The sequence below is a fragment of the Sapajus apella genome, unplaced genomic scaffold (assembly GCF_009761245.1).
Source record: "Sapajus apella isolate SASKATOON/1434 unplaced genomic scaffold, GSC_monkey_1.0 scaffold113, whole genome shotgun sequence".
Taxonomy (NCBI): domain Eukaryota; kingdom Metazoa; phylum Chordata; class Mammalia; order Primates; family Cebidae; genus Sapajus; species Sapajus apella.
In genome coordinates this window covers 676,246-694,247 of record NW_022437053.1, presented here as the reverse complement: position 1 = coordinate 694,247, position 18,002 = coordinate 676,246, and the positions used below count along the sequence as shown (strand labels likewise).

The window sequence follows — 18,002 nt, the reverse complement described above, 5'->3', positions numbered from 1 at the left end:
ATTCACCCTCTTGTTGCAAAGAAAAATCAGCACTGAGACAAAGGATCTCCCAGCAAGGCAGTTTTACTTTCTGCAGAAAGGGTGCTGTCTGTCAGCAATCTTACCGTGAAAGCGCAATGAACAAAGGAAAGGCAGGCATATTTATCCCTTACGCATTGGGTCCTTACTGCTGTGTCTGATCTCATTGGTTGGAGCCAGACCTCACAGTCTAAGCTAAACCTGATTGGCTAATAACTTAAAACTTTCCTGAGTAGGTAAAGCAATGGAGAACAAAGGAAAAGAGGAAGTTGCTTTCGAAAGGACTTAGAAAAGTAATAACATTTCCAAGTAAAGAAGGGGCATAGGCTGTGAGCTGGGACGTGCCTGTGAGGATGTCTAGCACAGCTATCTTGGTTAAAGTACAGGGACACAGAATGTACTTACTCCCTTATATCTAATAACTACCTAGGATAGGGCTAAACAAAGAGTTACTAACAAAAAGCAAGAAGGCTCTGGAGAAAGTGCGTCTTTAAAAGAAACTATTATTTCTAACGTTTATTATCATTATTCTTTAACAAGAAGGGAAACTTAGAAAAAGAACGTTTTACTTTTTTTTTTTTTTTTTTTTTTTGAGACGGAGTTTTGCTCTTGTTGCCCAGGCTGGAGTGCAATGGCGCGATCTCGGCTCACCGCAACCTCCGCCTCCTGGGTTCAGGCAATTCTCCTGCCTCAGCCTCCTGAGTAACTGGGATTACAGGCATGTGCCACCATGCCCAGCTGATTTTTTGTATTTTTAGTAGAGACGGGGTTTCACTATGTTGACCAGGATGGTCTCGATCTCTTGACCTCGTGATCCACCCGCCTCGGCCTCCCAAAGTGCTGGGATTACAGGCTTGAGCCACCGCGCCCGGCCTGAACGTTTTACTTTCTACACCCACCTCCCACATTGAGGATTGCATTTCAGTATGAGATTTGAGTGAGGACAAATATCCAAACTATATCAACCACAAAGACATTTTATGTAAAAACATTTTGGGCCAGTCAGAACTATTTGGATGTAGCCACAGTAGGGATGAGCTGATTACACCCATTCAGGCCTTTGGACCTGTGGACCTGGTATGTGTGGTTGTAGGGCGTTGGGTTGGCACATCCCTGGGAGCTTTCAGGAGGACATTCAAGACCAAAATGAGCTATGGGTAAATAATACAGCCACAACCTGAGTGGGAAGGGAGGCTCCCTGTTTCTCCTCCGTCTGTATTGGTCATAATCCCACCTTGGCAGGAGTGGAAGGAACGTAGATCCTCCAGGCTGTGGTGTACACCAAAGTGGTTGTGGTCTTGCCTTGTGAGTGTCATGAACGATCAACATATATCGTTAACTCCACGTTAAATAACTGCTATTTCTGCTATCGTCTTGCCTTTTCCACAAGTTTAAATATCCCAGATACTCTACTTTGTACATTCATAAAAGTAGACAGGTAGATTTAGTGGAAGTTAACTGGATCATTGATGTCTTCTTTAACATCTGGTGAAGCTTGTTTTTCAAATTATGAGTTGTAGGACTTAATTTTAGTGTCTATAACCTTAGGCAGTTCCATTGAGAATAAACTCAGTTTTTTTCTTATTAGGACTAATCTTATTGACTGGAACTGTGGACTCCTCATATTAGGAGAACAGATAACTGGCCTATCTAAATTAGTGGAAGTTAAATGCTGTAGAGAATGCCCTCTGGAATCTGAAGTCTAATACTGACTTACTATTGGTTGTTTAATTTCCTTTTGGCTTGGGTACCATCATTGTGTTCCTTTCTCACATGTCAAGCTACTTTTGTCAGAATGTGTGCAGGGCTCCTGGTCAAGTGTGGAGGCCGCTGGGAGAACACAGGAGAGGCAGCGGTCATGCCTCCTGGGAGAACCACAGGCTTGAGCCTCCGATAAAGCCACGTGATTGATTTTTAGCCCCAGTGGGTTGCTGTCATTAAACTATACACACAGGGCTTCTTGCTTTTAAGTTAGCAGGATGGAAAAATTGCAGGTGTTTGCAACAAATATGTAGAGCTAGAGGCAGAAGCAGCGGTGCTGGCTCCTAAGCAGTAGTCTAGAAGGGGTTGCTGAAGATTTTCTCATTTGGGAATTGGACAAAACCAAGTGGAATACTCCCTAGTTCTGCAGCACTGGTGGCTGTGAGAGGCGGAGCTCCCACCCTCCCCACAAATTGACCCAGCACGGCATCTGGTATGTGAGACAGATGACCAGGAGGAGGAATGTCAGTGGTTGGTGGGCAGCTGCCACTGCTGCCTGGATGACCCATCCCCTGCCTGGGCCATCTCCCACTTTGCTGGGTGTCAGTCACGGGAGCGTTCGTTCAGTACAGGCTGGCGGGTGACCTCCTTGGAGCTTCGGTGAAGGGGCTCTCATAGGCCAGGATGTTGGAGACCCTTACAGGGCTCTCCTTAACTCTTGATTCTCCCACTATTTTAAATTGTAGTAATAGACACATAACATATAATTTACCATTTTAAAGCGTACAATTCAGTGGCATTTAGTACAATGTTGTGCAACCACCTCTGCTGTTCCCGAACACTTTCACTGCCCCCAGAGGAGACCCTGCACTTGGGAAGCAGTCTTCCTTCTCTCCCCAGCCCCCACAATGAAAAATCTGTTTTCTCTCACTTTGGATTTGCCTATTCCAGATACTCCATAAAGATGGAATCAGACAATGTGTACCCTTTAGTGTCTGGCTTATTTCACCAGCATAGTGATTTCAGGGTTCATCTCTGTTGTAGCATGTGTCAGTACTTCATTCATTTTTGTGGCTGAATGATATTCCCCTGAATGGCTGTATTATGTTTTATTTATCCACTCATCCATTGATGGATATTAGAGTTGTTTCTACCTTTTGATTTATGTGAATAGTGCTGCTGTGATCATCTGTGTGCAAGCCTTTGTGTAGACACTTGCTTTTAGCTCTTTTGGGTGTATCGCAAGGAGTGGAATTACTGGGTCATGTGGTCATTCAATGTTTACCTTTTTTAGGAACCACAGATGTTTTCCACAGTGACAGAATATTTTACATTTTCACAAGCAATGCATGAAGGTTCTGATTACTTTCAAAGGAAAAAAATTAAACAGCCCTGTCGCCGTGATGGTTTGGTCTTGGGCTCACTGCCTCAACTCCTCTGGCCTGGTCTCCCAGGGCCTGCTTTTTTTCATGTGTGTGTCTGTTGATACCCTGGCTCATCCTGTGGAGGGTCTGAGGCTGGCAAGATCACTGGGTTCTGTCTCCACATCGGAAGATGAGCTGTGGTAGGCCAGGGTCTTTGTTGTGTGCATTGTCGTGTCCTCAGTAAGAGCTGCCCTGCGCAGTGTGAGACGTATAACAGGCACCTGCTCGGGCCTGGCCATGTGGACTCACCTTTGGACAGTACTTGACAATGCCTGAAAATACAGTGACAACTTTATACAAATATGATTCTGCTCTGAAATGCTGCTTTGGGCACAGCCATCCACTGCCTGCCCTTTACAGGGCTCTGTGAGGAGACAGTGAAGTGCAGGACGTGTGCAGGTGGCCCCAGTGACCAGTGATGGAGGAGAGATTTCAGACCAGGCATGGAGGACAAAGCCAGGCCAGAGTATGCTGTCAGTCTGTCTGCCCTATAGAGCTGCTGGACTTAGCAAGTAACAGTATAGGTGCCAAGTTATATTTGAATTTCAGATGGGTATGGAAGAAAATCTTATGAAGATAGTGTTGATGGGCCGGGTGGCTCATGCCTGTAATCCCAGCATTTTGGGAGGCCTAGGTGGGCGGATCTTGAGGTCAGGAGTTTGAGACCAGCCTGACCAACATGGTGAAACCCTGTCTCTACTAAAAATACAAAAATTAGCTGGGCACAGTGGTGCACACCTGTAATCCCAGCTACTTGGGAGGCTGAGCCAGGAGAATTGCTTGAACTGAGGAGGCAGAGGTTGCAGTGAGCCGAGATCGTGCCACCAAACTCTAGTCTGGATGACAGAGTGAGACTCCGTTTAAAAAAAAAAGAAAAAACAAAGATAGTGACAGTGGTGATGGTTGAACAACATTATGAATCCAATAACACTGAACTATATACTTAAAAATGATTGAGATAATGCATTTTATTGTATGTGTATTTTACCATAATAAGCAATTGAAAAAATAAGTTGCACTTCAGATAGATAGTGGATAATTTTTTAGTATGTTTCATGAAATGTCTGGATACTGGATGCAGGAGGGACTCCCCTTCCTCCTCCCATTCTCAGGCCTGCCTAGAGATGTTTAAGTACAAACTGACTGACTGGTTTTCCCAGTGTGTCCTGTGATACTGTAAAGCCACAGATCTGCTTTGAAAAGATATCTCCCCTCGGGGAGTAAGTGTTATACGGATAAATATGCTATCCGAGCGCCCATTCTACTCAAGATAAATATCACAGGAGTGACCTGAATTGTAAAGAGGAGTGGAAGAAAAAGAATAATACTGTAATGTTTTCGGAGCCACGCAGATGTCAGGGGACGGATCCAGGGGGCTTCTGAAAGAAGACGTCTGTGCTGCTGAGTGAGACCTTCCGTCCAACCAGGAGGTCAGTCTCTCTCGGGTCCTGCTTGGAGCTCTGGTGTTGAAGCAGGTCGCAGCCGGTCCTCCTGAGCTGAGGGAAGGAAGAAGTGCCTGTTGAAATAGCGGATAAGTAGGGACGATCGCCTCTTTTGAAAACAGGAACCGTGAAGTGATTCCCAGAGAAGACTGCCGTCTAACAGAGTCATTCATCCGCCCAGGATTTCTGTCACAGGGTCACGTTTGGGGAGAATTTTCACAGGCCAGTGGGAATGGCTGTGGCTAGCCTGGCTTTCCGTTGATGCCCTCTGTCCCTAACCTCCGCTTCTGACATGCGTGTCATTCTGGAGCGTGCTCGGAAGCATGCTGCCTTTGTTGCAGATGGCCTGAGTGGAGTGGGTGTGCACTGGTTCGATGTTGTTTCATCCAAAGCAATGTGTTATATTGCTGCATTTTCAGTTTCATCAAGCAGGCAAAATCGAATCAACACTTTAAAAAATTCAAGCTTTAGTTTCATCAGCTGGAGCCAAGATGTTTATTAGAAAGATTTATTGGCATTAGTGTATTTTTATTATAAGCACTTATCTCTGCCCTGAACAGCTGCCCCTGGTCCTGGTGTGCTGTGAACAGTCTGTGCCACACCACACATTAATTTTCTGTCCTCAGAGTTCCGGGGGCACACGATGCTTCTCATGCTGTGCCCACTGCCATCTCCAAGTGGATGTGGGTTTCAGTCCATGGCATCGGGAAGGCCCCACTACAGTTATTCAGCGAGGGATGGGACCCCATGTCCCCTTTTGGCTGTGGGGAGTTGAGGTGACCCTGGCTGGCATCTGATTTTGAGGGGTGGCTGGCCGCTGTACCTTGGGGAGGGCTATTAACAGGATTTAAATAGCTTCTTTAGGATGCCAGGAACCCCAAATCCATGTGGGCTTTCAACTGTGTGAATTTCAGATGCTGCCAGCCCCCCAACCCTGCCACCCCTGAGATTGAAATTAGAGCACCAGATGGGCTCTCCCAAGGAGAAGCATCACAAGCCCACCCTCCTGCCTCTTCAGAAAGCAGCCCCTGCTGTTTACTGTGAGATGCGGTTGTCATGGTGACGAATGGTCACCTGCTTGGGAGGGAGTTAGAGGAAACACTGATATGTAGGAAAGGGTCACCCCTAGAGAAGACCTCGTGTTGCCTAGGGACACCCCACACTGTGGCCCCCCACTGAGGAGCCCTGTGGGCAGAGCATGGGGCTGTGGGAATCAGTGTGTGTCCCTGGCCAAGCCTTGAGCCCTGGCTGGAAGTTGTACAAAGGTACGATGGCTGACCAAGTCCTAGCCCATGGTGGGTGCAGTCCCTGTTGTGTCACCCAAGCTCCCACGTATGTGGTCGCCTGATGAGAGTCTGTGGCCTGACATCTGCAGTGTTCCTTCTGCCTGAAAAATTAAATCCCACACCCAGCTTGCAGAAGGGATGTCGTTAACCTGATTTCATTGGTTGGTTGGTTAACGGTTGGTTTCTTTGGGGTTTTTTTGGAGATGACCAGTGCCTGTCTAGCAGCTAGTAAGGCAGGGAAGCCCTTCAGGAAACCAAGTCCATGCAGAAGGGCACTATGTTGAGAACTTTCAGACAAGAGGGTAAAATACTGATGTGTGCTTTGTGCACTTTGAAACGGCAAAGTGTCCTCAACAGAGCTCTCTGGGGGATGTCCTAAATTAGATTTACTTAAGGAGAACGTGAGCGGCATCTGAAGCAATGTTCTCTTGCTGCGTCCTTTGGAAGCTTTTGCCTGGTGTTCCTTGGCCAGAGCAGGAAGAGCAGTGTCAGGGCTGGGTGGGGGAAGAAGCCTTGGAGGAGCAGTACCTGGCCTGTCCCAGCCCCACAGAAAGGGACACTGTCTGCTCAGCTTGGTCAGCGTGGGGTCTGCTGCAGTAGAGGCCCGGGTGGATCGCAGCCCTCTCGTGCATGAAGGATAGGTTTTGCTCCTGGGATGCTAGGCTTTGAAAAGCAGGGCAGCATGCCAGCAGCCCCAGACAAGCCAGAGCCGAGCCTTGGGTCATACCAGGACAGCAGGGTGTGGTCTGGCCAGGCCTGTGAGCTCATGGGGCTCAGGGATAGGGACAGCAGGACAAGGAGGCAGGGACCCACCTGAATCTAGACCCTCTGGGTCCCAGCTGCACCCCAGCACCCCCTCAGCTCCAGGAAGGGCAGCCCCTTGTAGCTTTCTTGGGATGTAGCAGAATGCACTTCCTTCTCCCTCGCCGTCCTTAAAGCCCAGCACTGGTGCCCACTCCCCCACCACCCTCCACCCCTATCGCCTCTGAAATCCAGTGGTGTCTGTGATCCTGGAGGGGAGGCTTAGCCAGCAATCATTCTGACTGCCTGGGGCACTGCATGTCTGTCCCCATCAGTGCTGGGAGGGGGGGGGGCCCAGTCCTTTAATTTTTTCAAACCCCTGGAGGGGCAGAGTTTGACCAAAGAGAAAGAGAATGATAGACTAGGACAGGGGACAGGGAACAGGGCTGGCAGCCACACCTCGAGGCCTCACCTGACTCTAAGAGAAGCCGGCCCGACACTCACGGGTCTCAGTTTTCTCACCTGCCAAGCAGGAGGGAGAGTATTCATTGCGTATGCAAAAGGCTTTTGTAAACCTGAAGGTACCAGGTAAATGTAACTTTTTTTGAGATTGAATTTCATTATGTCACCCAGGCTGGAGTGCAGTGGTGCCATCTCGGCTTGGGGCAATCTCCGCCCCTCAGGCTCAAGTGCTTCTCCAGCCTCAGCCTCCCGAGTAGCTGGAATTACAGTCACCCACCGCCACACCCAGCTAATTTTTGTATTTTTAATAGAGATGGGCTTTTACCATGTTGGCCAGTCTGGCCTTTGACTCCTGATCTCAAGTGATCTGCCTGCCTTAGTCTCCCAGAGTACTGGGATTGCAGGCATGAGCCACTGAGCCCAGCTGGTAATTGTACCTTTTGTCATCAGTGTCTTCCTTGCCGTCATCATATTGTTATTGCTTGATAATTTATTTTCAGAAATGTCTGGAACTGGACTGACCGTGTGGGCTCCGGATCCTCCTTTGGGGCTTGGATGGGGATTTAAGGGCTATGGGTCTGGCTTCCATCTTCTGGATGGCATAAGGTACTAAATAGAGAAAATATACCTACCCTTACATTTCATTAATTGAAGTAGAAGCAGGTGTATGTAGTTTGGTGTCTTCTTTAAGAGAGGATTTATGACATGTATTTGGGGCATTTTATAGTAATAGATTGGCTAATTTGCATTTATTCTCATCCAAGAATTCAGGGTTTTTAAAAACACTTAACTTTTTGGGCACTGTTGGTGGGACGGTAAAATGGTACTACTGCTGTGGAAAATAGTATGGAGGCTCCTTAAAAAATGAAAGATAGAATTGTCCCGTAGTCCAGTGATTTCACCTCCAGGTGTGTACACAGAGGAAGTGAGAGTGAAGACTCGTGCAGAAACTTGCACATCCACATTCATAGCAGCACCAGCAACATAGCCAAGAATGGGAAGCAACTCAAGTGTCATCGGTAGATGACGGGATAAACAAGATGTGGCATGAACACAGTCGAATGTGATTCAGCCTTAAAAGGAAGGAGATTCTGCCACGTGCTTCCGTGTGGATGACCCTTGACGTTTTGCTGAGTGCAGTAAGCCAGTTCCGAAAGCTGCCCAATTCACAGAAACAAAGTAGAATGGTGGTTGCCGGGGGCACAGGTTGGGGTTGGGGCTGGGGGTATTGAGGAGTTTGTTTAATGGGTGGTACAGAGTTTTAGTCTTGGGAAGAGGAGAACGTTCTGAAGGTGGATGTTGACCGTGGCTGTGCGACAGTGTGGATGTACTTAGTGTCAGATGGCGATCTTGATGTTCTGTGCGTTTGACTGCAATTAAAAGATAACACATTTAGAAATGATTTAACAGCTTTTTTAGAAGTATGAAAATAGCATATTAAGTGCATAGCAGTTTAAGTATAATGAAGTAGATGTCTGCATACACACCTATACACATACCTACATACACATGCATGTTACAGAACTGTATCACATCGTATATCCAGGTTTTGCATCTTGCCTTTCTCAACCATATAAAAACAGAATCTTTAACTTCCCCGATTCCAGGTTTGCAATGGTCTGGAGCAGCCAAGGAAGCAGCAGCGCTCTGATCTCAATGGACCTGTTGACAATAACAACATCCCAGAGGTAATTTGTTTCAAGGATGAGAGTTCTGGGCCAGAACGCTCATCTGATGATGGAGTGGCCCACTGAATTATGGTCTGCTCAGTTTGTCCATGATGTTCTCCTCCCACCCAGTACCTGGGGGAGAGTGAGTCCAGGTCAAGCCAAGTTGGTGTCACCATATGGGGAGGAGGTGAGGGCACGCAGGCCTGGGAGGAGGGAGGAGAGGGCCTCCCTGCTGTTAGGACCATGCTGTGGAGGGCCTCCTGTGTTGCAGATGGTGTATGTATGGGGCTGGGGGGTCACTGGTGCTTCTTAATTTGATAGAAAGCCATTCTATTCATTGTCTTATAACCATGTTCTAGACTAGGGTTTTTCAACAGTGACACTGTTGACATTGAGGCCCAGGTAATTCTTTGGGGGACTGTCCTGTGCACTGTAGGAGTTGAGCAGCATCCATGGCTTCAACCCACTAGATCCTTGCAGCGACCCCATCCCCACCCCTGATTTGTGGTCACCAAAAATGTCTCCAGATATTATCCACTGTCCCTTTGGGAACAAAATCATCCCAGTTGAAAGCCACTGTTCTAAATCAACAACAGGTTTTGACAGACAATCTCCTATAAAGTCACGCCGCCGTGACGGAAGTTCTTTTCCCTCTCTAGGTAACATAGTTTACATGAGATTGTTTAACTTTGATGAAATAACAATGGCCACCGAAGGACCGGTATCCAGTCTCCTTTATCTTGCTTTTAAAGGCGTGTCACACTCAGCGGCTGGAGCACCTGTATATTGGATGGTCTCTAGGCTCCCTTCTAGTCAGGATATGCTAGTCTGAGGGTCCCTACATTTTAGAGGTGGGCTTTTGGGCCACTCCCCAACATCATGTTGCCTGCACAAGACTACTTTGCTGTGTGGAGCTGCCATCTTGGGAACGCCCTCACTCGTGGGGGTTTACTTTTCTCATCATGGCACATGTTACAGCCCTGCTTAGCCTTCACCCTTTGGACAACATACTTACAACTGGTATGTGTTTTATTTTTCCATATTTCCTAACAGACAAAGAAGGTGGCCTCATTTCCAAGTTTTGTGGCTGGTAAGTGACTTTGAATTTTATCTCTCGAGGGGCATCCGGCCTCGTTTTACATCAAAACAAATAGTACTTTTACTTTTAGCATTCACCTGCAAAGCTTGTTTACAAAGCGCGCCTTCCCGCAAGGCGCTTGGCCATTGGCTGTTTGAACTGTGTAGCCCCACTTAGTGGGGAGGGGAGGTCCCCCTGATCTGCCCGCTTTGATGCACGGAACAGTACACCTCCTCCTTTAAGTACACCCTTGCTAATTACATCACAGACGACACTGTTGATTGAATAGATTGAGATGTGTCTTTAAAAGCCACTGGTTATAGCTAACACTTCTCATCAGGGTGGATATAATCGTATCCAAATTCAGGCTGTTGCTTTTTTTTTTTTTTTTTTTGGTCTTTTGTTTTTCTTTACTGTTCCACCCTTTTTGAGGAGGTTAATAGTGCATTTCAACATTCAGTAAAGAATGAGACTGTTTGATATGTTCTGTGTCATTCCTGGAGATGGGGAGCACACCTGCCTGGCTTTGACGGAGCTGAGCATCCAGAGACCCCACGGGGCCCCTGTAGGAGGTCTGCTGGATTTGCTTCTAGTGCTCCAGCCTCAGAGTAAAGAGCTTCTTCAGTAGGATTTCTTTCTCTTTGTCAGGAGGATGTTTCCTGCCCCTGCTAATGTGTTAGAATAAACAATGTGAATTTCATTAATTCTTTCAATAAGCTGGTAATTAATTCTTACAAATATTTATGCGAGCAAGGTAAATTAGTCTTCAGAAATAAATGATGTTCAGCCCTTCCCATGCTGCTTTTCTTTTTTAGCAAACAACTAAAGCCTGGGAAACTGAAGCCCCCAAATTTGCCTTTAGAGGACTAGTTTAAACCAAGCTAAACCAGTTCCAACTGGTTGAAACTGGATTAACTGGCTCAAATCAATTTTGACTGTTATAACTGGCTTAATGCTGCTCAGATTGGGTAGAAATCTGCTTTAAACCGTCAGATTTAATATCACGCAATTCAGGGAGACTTGGTTCCATTTTGACCAATTCAAATAGGCTCAAATGGGTTTTGGCCAGCAGTTTACATGTGGTTTTAGGTACATTTTATCTGGTTTAAACTGGCTGAAGCTGGTTTTCTTCAGGCCACATCAGGCTATGGGCAAGCTGTGATGATTCCTGGGAGAGACTGTGCTGCCCACATTCCTGTTCACAGGGTTTGATGGGGCTCCTGATTTATAGAAGCTGGCACCTCATGAGCAGGGCGAATGAAGTACATCACTGCATTTTCCTGGGTGGGCAGAAGCCAGGGTGGGGGTGCCAGTCACACTGCTCCAGTGAGGCAGGGTCTCATGGGTCCAAGAAGGTCACTTTTCAGTGTCTCATGGTGTCATCTGGACGGAACCCTCACACTGTCTAAGACGTGATTTGGGCATTAAATTCCCCGGCCCTTGAACCAATCTCATATCTGCAGGGAGTGGGATTGCAAGGGATTGGGGAACAGTGTCAGTGCCTGGGGCTCCTCTGGCTCTAGCTCCTGGCATCCCAGAAAACTCAGTTCCCTGCACTACTCACACTGTTCCAAAACAGATCCAAACAAGGCCGGATGCCTTATGCCAATCCAAACGGGCTAAACCGCTGTGACCAACTGGAGCCAATGTGGAAAGCCTGCATTTATAGTTCCTTCTGTAGAAGAGAAGCCCTTTGTTATGAAAATGGAGAAAGCTTAAGCAAAAGAACATCCCTTACTATTACAGCATTTATATTCAGCAAGGCCTTCACAGACCAAAAATCTTACCCAGCACCAGGAAGAGATCATCATAACGGTCAGGCAAAACCCTAGAATGGAATGAATTTGGCAAAAGCTTCTCCAGTTAAACACCTGTATCAGTTTAAATGCGTTTGGGTACAAGTATCAAAATACCCACCTAACATCAGCTTGCGCAAATAAGAGGCGTGTGTCTTCCGTAAAGAATTCCAGAGGCAAGAGGCTGCCGGTTCAGTGGCCCCGTGATGTCTGGATCGGCACCGCTGCGTCTCGTGGACTCCTCTCAGGCTTGTCACCTTATGGCCACCCAGTGTGTGGGCAGCTTCAGCTATTGCTTCTTGTTCTAGGCAGGAATGGAGAAGGGCTGAAGTCCACACCAGTCCATTCCCCAGACCAGGAGCTGAGCTCACCTATCACCCCTTCCTTCTCTCAGGGCTCCTCACAGCGGTAAAGCTGCTTGGTTGGTTTCATGCAGTGGGAGCATGGGATCTGAGACTTAGTTTGCTATTTCTTAAAATAGACAATTGGGGTGAACCTGTTCAGATAGGACTCTTAAAGTGAAGACATCTCCCACCTCCTCCTCTTTGGCCTATTTGGGTGGGGGATGGGCAGGAGGAGAGGAGGGAAGGTCACCCTGTGGGACTAGAAGGGATGTGGAGCATTCTAAAGAGGGGTTATGAAAACCCGGATGACTTTATCTTTTTTTCAAACAAGATCATGTTTCTGCAGTACTGTACGTAGTCAGCAGGAATAAGAATTAGTCATGTTTTAAAATTTGAACTTTTGTTCACTAGTAGAAGTTGTTAAAGGTTTCTCAGAGTAGCGCTTGAATCAGACCAAGCGCTGCAAGAGGTCTGCCCTGGAAATCCCCACAGTACCTCCTCAGTACCTCTTCGTACAGCCCAGACCCCTAGTCCCTCTGTACAGGGGAAGTCACTTACATTTCTTGTGATTTTCTCCTGGACTTTCTTAGACCTATACCACCCTATCCATAGACCGTTTTCTTTAAATAGACATTGTGCTGGCCACATGGATCTGTACTTAGCTTTTTGATTTCTTGCTAGATCTTGGAGACGACAATAGGTCCACCTGATTATTTAAATGGCAGCACAGGATCAGTTTAGTGGATGTGAGATGTGGTATTAACTATCCCCCTTGGACCAATTGTTAGGAGATTTCCAGTCAGTGCAGAAATGAACAGCCTTGGGGCTATGCCTTTGTGTTCGGGTGTGGGTTCTTTTATAGAGGCAGTGCCTGGCTATGGCAGGGGTACAGGCCAGGAGCGCACCAACTCTGACAGATACGGGCAGAATGCCTTCCCAAGGGGGGACAGTGTACGCTGCTGTTGGTTATGTATGAGAGTGGATTATGTATGAGGTTCCCACATTGTCACCAACACTGTGTGACCAGCTGTTTGATGTAAGCTCCAGGCTGATGAGTGTGAAGAAGTGTCTTGTTGATTTCATATGTCTTTCATAGTAAGTAAAGCCAAACGCTATTTCATGTGTTGATAAGTGGCTTTTCTTTTCAGCGCATTGCCTGTTTGTTTCCTGTGCTTATTCCTCTGTTAGATTTTCACCCCCAGCTTTATTGGCGAATAATTGACAAATAAAAGTTTTGTACATTTAAGTCATACAATGTGATGTGTTGGTATAAAGTTACATGGTGAAATGACTACCACAGTCAAGCTTATTAACATAGCCATCAAGTCACATAGCTACCTTTTTTATGTGTGATGAGAACACTTAAGAACTATCGTCTCAGCAAATTACTAGTATACAATACAGGATTGTGATACAGTCATAGTTTGACACACTGGAACTCCAGACATTAGTCATCTCATAACTGAAAGTTTGTACCATTTGACCAATATCTCCCCATTTCTCCTGCCCTGCAGCCCCTGGCAATTGGGAATTTGGGTGTTTCTTACTGTTTTGTTTTATTCTTTACATGTAAAGGAAATGAACCCTTTGGTTTGTATTGTAGAAGTTTACCCCAGCTTACCATTCTTTTCTTCTTTTTTGGCATGCTTTTTACTTTGCTAAACATGTCATTTAGTCAAATGTATCAGGCTTTTTCCTTTGAGCCCACTGAGATTTTGAGGTTAGCATGACCATCACACTTCTGAGACTACTTTTAAAAATAAAGTTGGCCGGGCGTGGTGGCTCATGCCTGTAATCCCAGCACTTTGGGAGGCCAAGGTGGGTGGATCACCTGAGTTCAGGAGTTTAAGACCAGCTTGGGCAAGATGACGAAACCCCATATCTACTAACAGTACAAAAAATAAGCTGGGTGCAGCAGCGTGTGCCTGGAATCCCAGTTGTTCTGAGGTAAGAGAATCGCTTGAATCTGGGAGGCAGAGGTTTCAGTGAGCTGAGATTGTGTCACTGTACTCCAGCCTGGGCAACAGAGTGAGACTCCATCTCAAAAATAAAAAAAAGAAAAAAAGGAAAAAAAAAACCTAGAAATAAAAATAAAGTTGTCTTCTAGAACTTTGATGATATTATTTTAAATTATTTAAATAATTGATTTTTCTGGAAATTATCTTGGTGGATGGATACAGGAAAAGGTACGTTTTAGGTGTTTTGTCCCGTAACAGCTAACCAGTTATGCCAGTGCTATCCAAGGAATCTTTCCCTTGCAGGTTTGAAATGCTGCCTTTACCACACCCAAATCGTCAGGTGGGTCTCGATCTGTTTCCGGATCTGTTACGGGAATGGCCCATTCCGGGTGCAGACCCACGCTGCTTTATTTACTGGGGATTTATGGTTGATTCTGTTACCTGGGAGGGCAACTTTCAGACCTTGCCGCCATCATTCCATTTCAGACTTTTTTCCCTGGATATTTTTGCACTTTTGTTTTTCCATGGGAACTTTAAAACCAGCTTGTCTAGCTATTCACTGCAAACTCTTTTTGTTTGTTTGCTTTTTGTTGTCATTCTTTTGAGACAGAGTCTCACTGTATCACCCAGGCGGGAATGCTGTGGCACAATCTCGACTCACTGCAACCTCCACCTTCTGGGTTCAAGCGATTCTCTTGTCTCAACCTCCCGAGTAGTTGGGAATACAGGCGAGCACCACCATGCTCAGCTAATTTTTGTATTTTTAGTAGAGATGGGGTTTCGCCATATTGGTCAGGCTGGTCTCAAACTCCTGACCTCAGGTGATCCGCTCGCCTTGGCCTCCCCAAGTGCTGGGATTACAGGCGTGAGCCACCATGCCCAGCCCACTACAAACTCTTACTAGTATTTTTATTAGGCATGCTTTAAATCTGTCCACTTAGGGGAAAATGTCAGCTTTACGACAGAGTCTTTCTAGCCAACGGAGGATTTATCTTTCCATTTATTCAAGCTCATTTATCTTCGTTGATAAAGTTTATTCATAAAAATCCAACACATATCTTGTTTGTCTGTTCCTTGGTGTTTATCCCTTTTATTGTGTTTGTAAATGCTGACTTTCATTTTATTATTTTTCAACATACTGCTGTTTGTAGGTACAAAGAAAGCTATCAATTTTTATGTATTAAGTTTGAAACCATTGCCTTAGTGAATTCTCTTACTTTTTGAAAATAGATTTTTCGTTGTTTTCTTGAGTTTTTCCTGGCATGCAGTCATACCATCTGCAAAGAAGAATGATTTTTGCTCCTTCTTTTCTTGTTTTCTGTTCCTCCTCCTTGCCTAATCAGATTGGGTAGACCACAAGAAACAACTTTACAGAATAGCAGGATGTGGCTTCTTGAAAATAACACCTTTTTGAACGATCTATACTTTAATTTTATCATAAAAATTTTAAACATTTGAAAAAATAGAATATTATACTCATCACCAGCTTCAGTATTTACCCCTTCAGGGCTAGTGGTATTTAATCTACACCCTGACCCTTTCCCAGATTATTCTAAAGCAAATCTCAGATCTTACAGCCTCTTTAAATATTTCATATTGAATCTCTAAAATATAGGAATTCTGTTTTAAATATAATGTCAATGCTGTTATCACAACTAAAATAAAGTTAATATTTATTTATAGCATTAAATATTTGTTAGTGTTTGCCTTTTCCCAGTTGACAGGGCGCTGTCTGAATGGGGAGCCAAACAAAATCCATGTGTTGAGACTGATAAATGCATTTCATAATTCTCTTACGTCTCTTGTAGGTTGTCCATCTCTTTTTTTTTCTTACAGTTTTTTTGTTGCTGTTGTTGTGGAATAATCTGTATCATTTATCCCATAGAGTTTCCTGCAGCGTGGATTTTGCTGATTGCATCTTCATGGTGTGGTTTAATGTGTTCCTCTGTTCTCTGTGTCCTATAAAATAGTGGTTGTTTTTAGACATAGAGGCTTGATCAGATTCAGTTTGATTGTTAAGGCAAAAATTTTGATACATGTTATTGTGGTGTTCTATTCAGAGGCACGTGATATCTGATCATCTCTTTTTTGGTGATATTAGCAACCATTAACGATCATTGTCTAGATCTGTTAATTGATTAGAGGTTGCCATATGGTGGTGTTCTAATTTCATTGTTTCTTCTTCATTAATTAGCTGGAATTTTTCTGTGCAGAGAAACCTTCCCTTAAGTATTTGGTTACCCTGAATATGGCTCCTGTAAGAAAAGCAGTTTAAATGCTTGATTTCTCCTCTTTATTGAAAAATTTAAAAATGAATGAGTTTCCCCGACAGGATTTAAAGATAACCAGTCAGGTTGTGTGCACTGTTGTTAGCACGGTTGGTGTGTTCTGTGTATTGTTACCGTGGTTATTGGTGTTCAAGTGTTTGATCAATAGGAGCCTCTTTAGGTTGTTTTCTGAGTCCCATCATTGGAACTCAGTAGTCTTTGATCATTTCCTTGCTTTCTGGTATATTCCAGGGTCATCTTAAATATTTCTTGCCCTAGGATTAGAACCAGTTGGTTCTTTGTCCAAGGAGCCTGTGACACAACATTTAGAGACTGTAACCTGGGTGGTGCAGTGGCTCACTGCTGTAGACTTTGTGACTGTATATGTGTGGAAAGCCTCTGAAATGGCCCCCAGTGACCCAGCCTCCTGGTATTCATGGCCTTGAGTCCTTCCCTTCCCTTGTATGGGGTACTGGACATACTGACTCACTTCTATTGAAAAGAATGTGGCAGAAGCTATGGGTTATGGCTTCCAAGATCAGGCTACAAAGAGATGCGACTTGTCTGGCTTGCCCTATCTTCTCTCTTGTTCCCTCTGCGGGAACCAAGCTAGCCTGGTGTGGTTGGCAATCGTCCCATCCAGAGGCCCACATGGCACAGGACTGATGTCTCTGGCCAACGGCCTGATGAGAGAACTTGGAAGTGGATCCCCCCTCTTCAAGCATTCAGATGGCTGCAGCACCACTCAGCACCTTGCTGCCTTGATGGATGAGAGGTCCTGAGCCAGAGTCACCCAGCTAAGCCATGCCCAGATTCCTGATCACAGAAACTCTCAGATAATCCATGGTGGTGGTTGTTGAGATGGAGTCTCTCTCTGTCGCCAGGCAAGAGTGCAATGACTCGACCTCAGCTCACTGCAACCTCTGACTCCCTGGTTCAAGTGATTCTCCTGCCTCAGCCTCCCAAGTAGCTGGGATGTGCAACATGCCCAGCTAATTTTTGTATTTTTAGTAGAGACGGGGCTTCACCACTTTAGCCAGGATGGTCTCGATCTCCTGACCATGTGATCTGCCTGGACAATGTACCATTGTCACACTGAGGTCTGCCTTTGCAGAGAGCAGCAGGCCTTGTGGATGCACCCCCACAGCCCCATGTGCACCTGTGCCCCTGCTCTGCCCACTGCCTCCTCCCAGACCCCCAGGGATGCAGGGGCAGGTCTTGGAGCCAATGAGACCCCCCTGGGGCCACACTGGCACCTTAGAAGCCTCGGTCCGCCACCCACATTCAAGTTAATTTTCTCCAAAGGTGGCAGGGTGGAGACCCTCAGGCTTGACGCTGTGGGATTCCCCACCCCTTCCCTGTCCAAAGGGTCTAGGGCTTTCCTAAGTGGCCTTTCAAACAGAGGCTTCTTCTGGCAGGGGAGACCCTGGAGTGCCTTATTCTTCTCCAGACTCTGCAGTTACACTGAGCATACGCCTGTGTGAGTAAGATACACGGTGTGAAAAGGAGGAATCCCTCTCTGGGGAGACAAGATCTCCTTTAAACCTGTATCTTGATTCTCTTGTCATTTTGTCTCCCTCTGGTGGTTTCAGCTTAGGGTCAGTGCAAGACTTGAGCAAAGTGACAGCAATTTTTTCCCAGACATGTGGGGCCAGCTGCTTTCATTTCCTAATGAAGCTGTTGGATTCTGGTTCTGCGTTTCCTGCGGAAGTTGAGAGCTGTGCCTGTGAATCTGAAATACTCCCCCCACCCTGCTGTCCCCTTCGGACTCTTCTCTGGGTCTGGGTTCTCCTTCCCTGGTGCGTGTGAGGGGGA

The 18,002-nt window shown here is 45.9% G+C and overlaps 1 protein-coding gene across 7 annotated transcripts in view; it reads left to right on the top strand.

Moving 5' to 3' along the window:
* The window catches only part of APBA2 (amyloid beta precursor protein binding family A member 2), a 211,836-nt gene that overhangs the window by 168,023 nt on the left and 25,811 nt on the right, over positions 1–18,002 (top strand). For 6 of the 7 annotated variants that reach the window (XM_032259930.1, XM_032259928.1, XM_032259931.1 and 3 more), the window contains 2 exons: positions 8,682–8,762; positions 9,798–9,834. In XM_032259930.1, the coding sequence (XP_032115821.1) occupies positions 8,682–8,762; positions 9,798–9,834 (118 nt within the window). Of the gene's footprint in view, positions 1–4,862; positions 4,941–8,681; positions 8,763–9,797; positions 9,835–18,002 lie in introns of those variants that run through there. The other variant, XM_032259932.1, reaches the window with a different exon arrangement.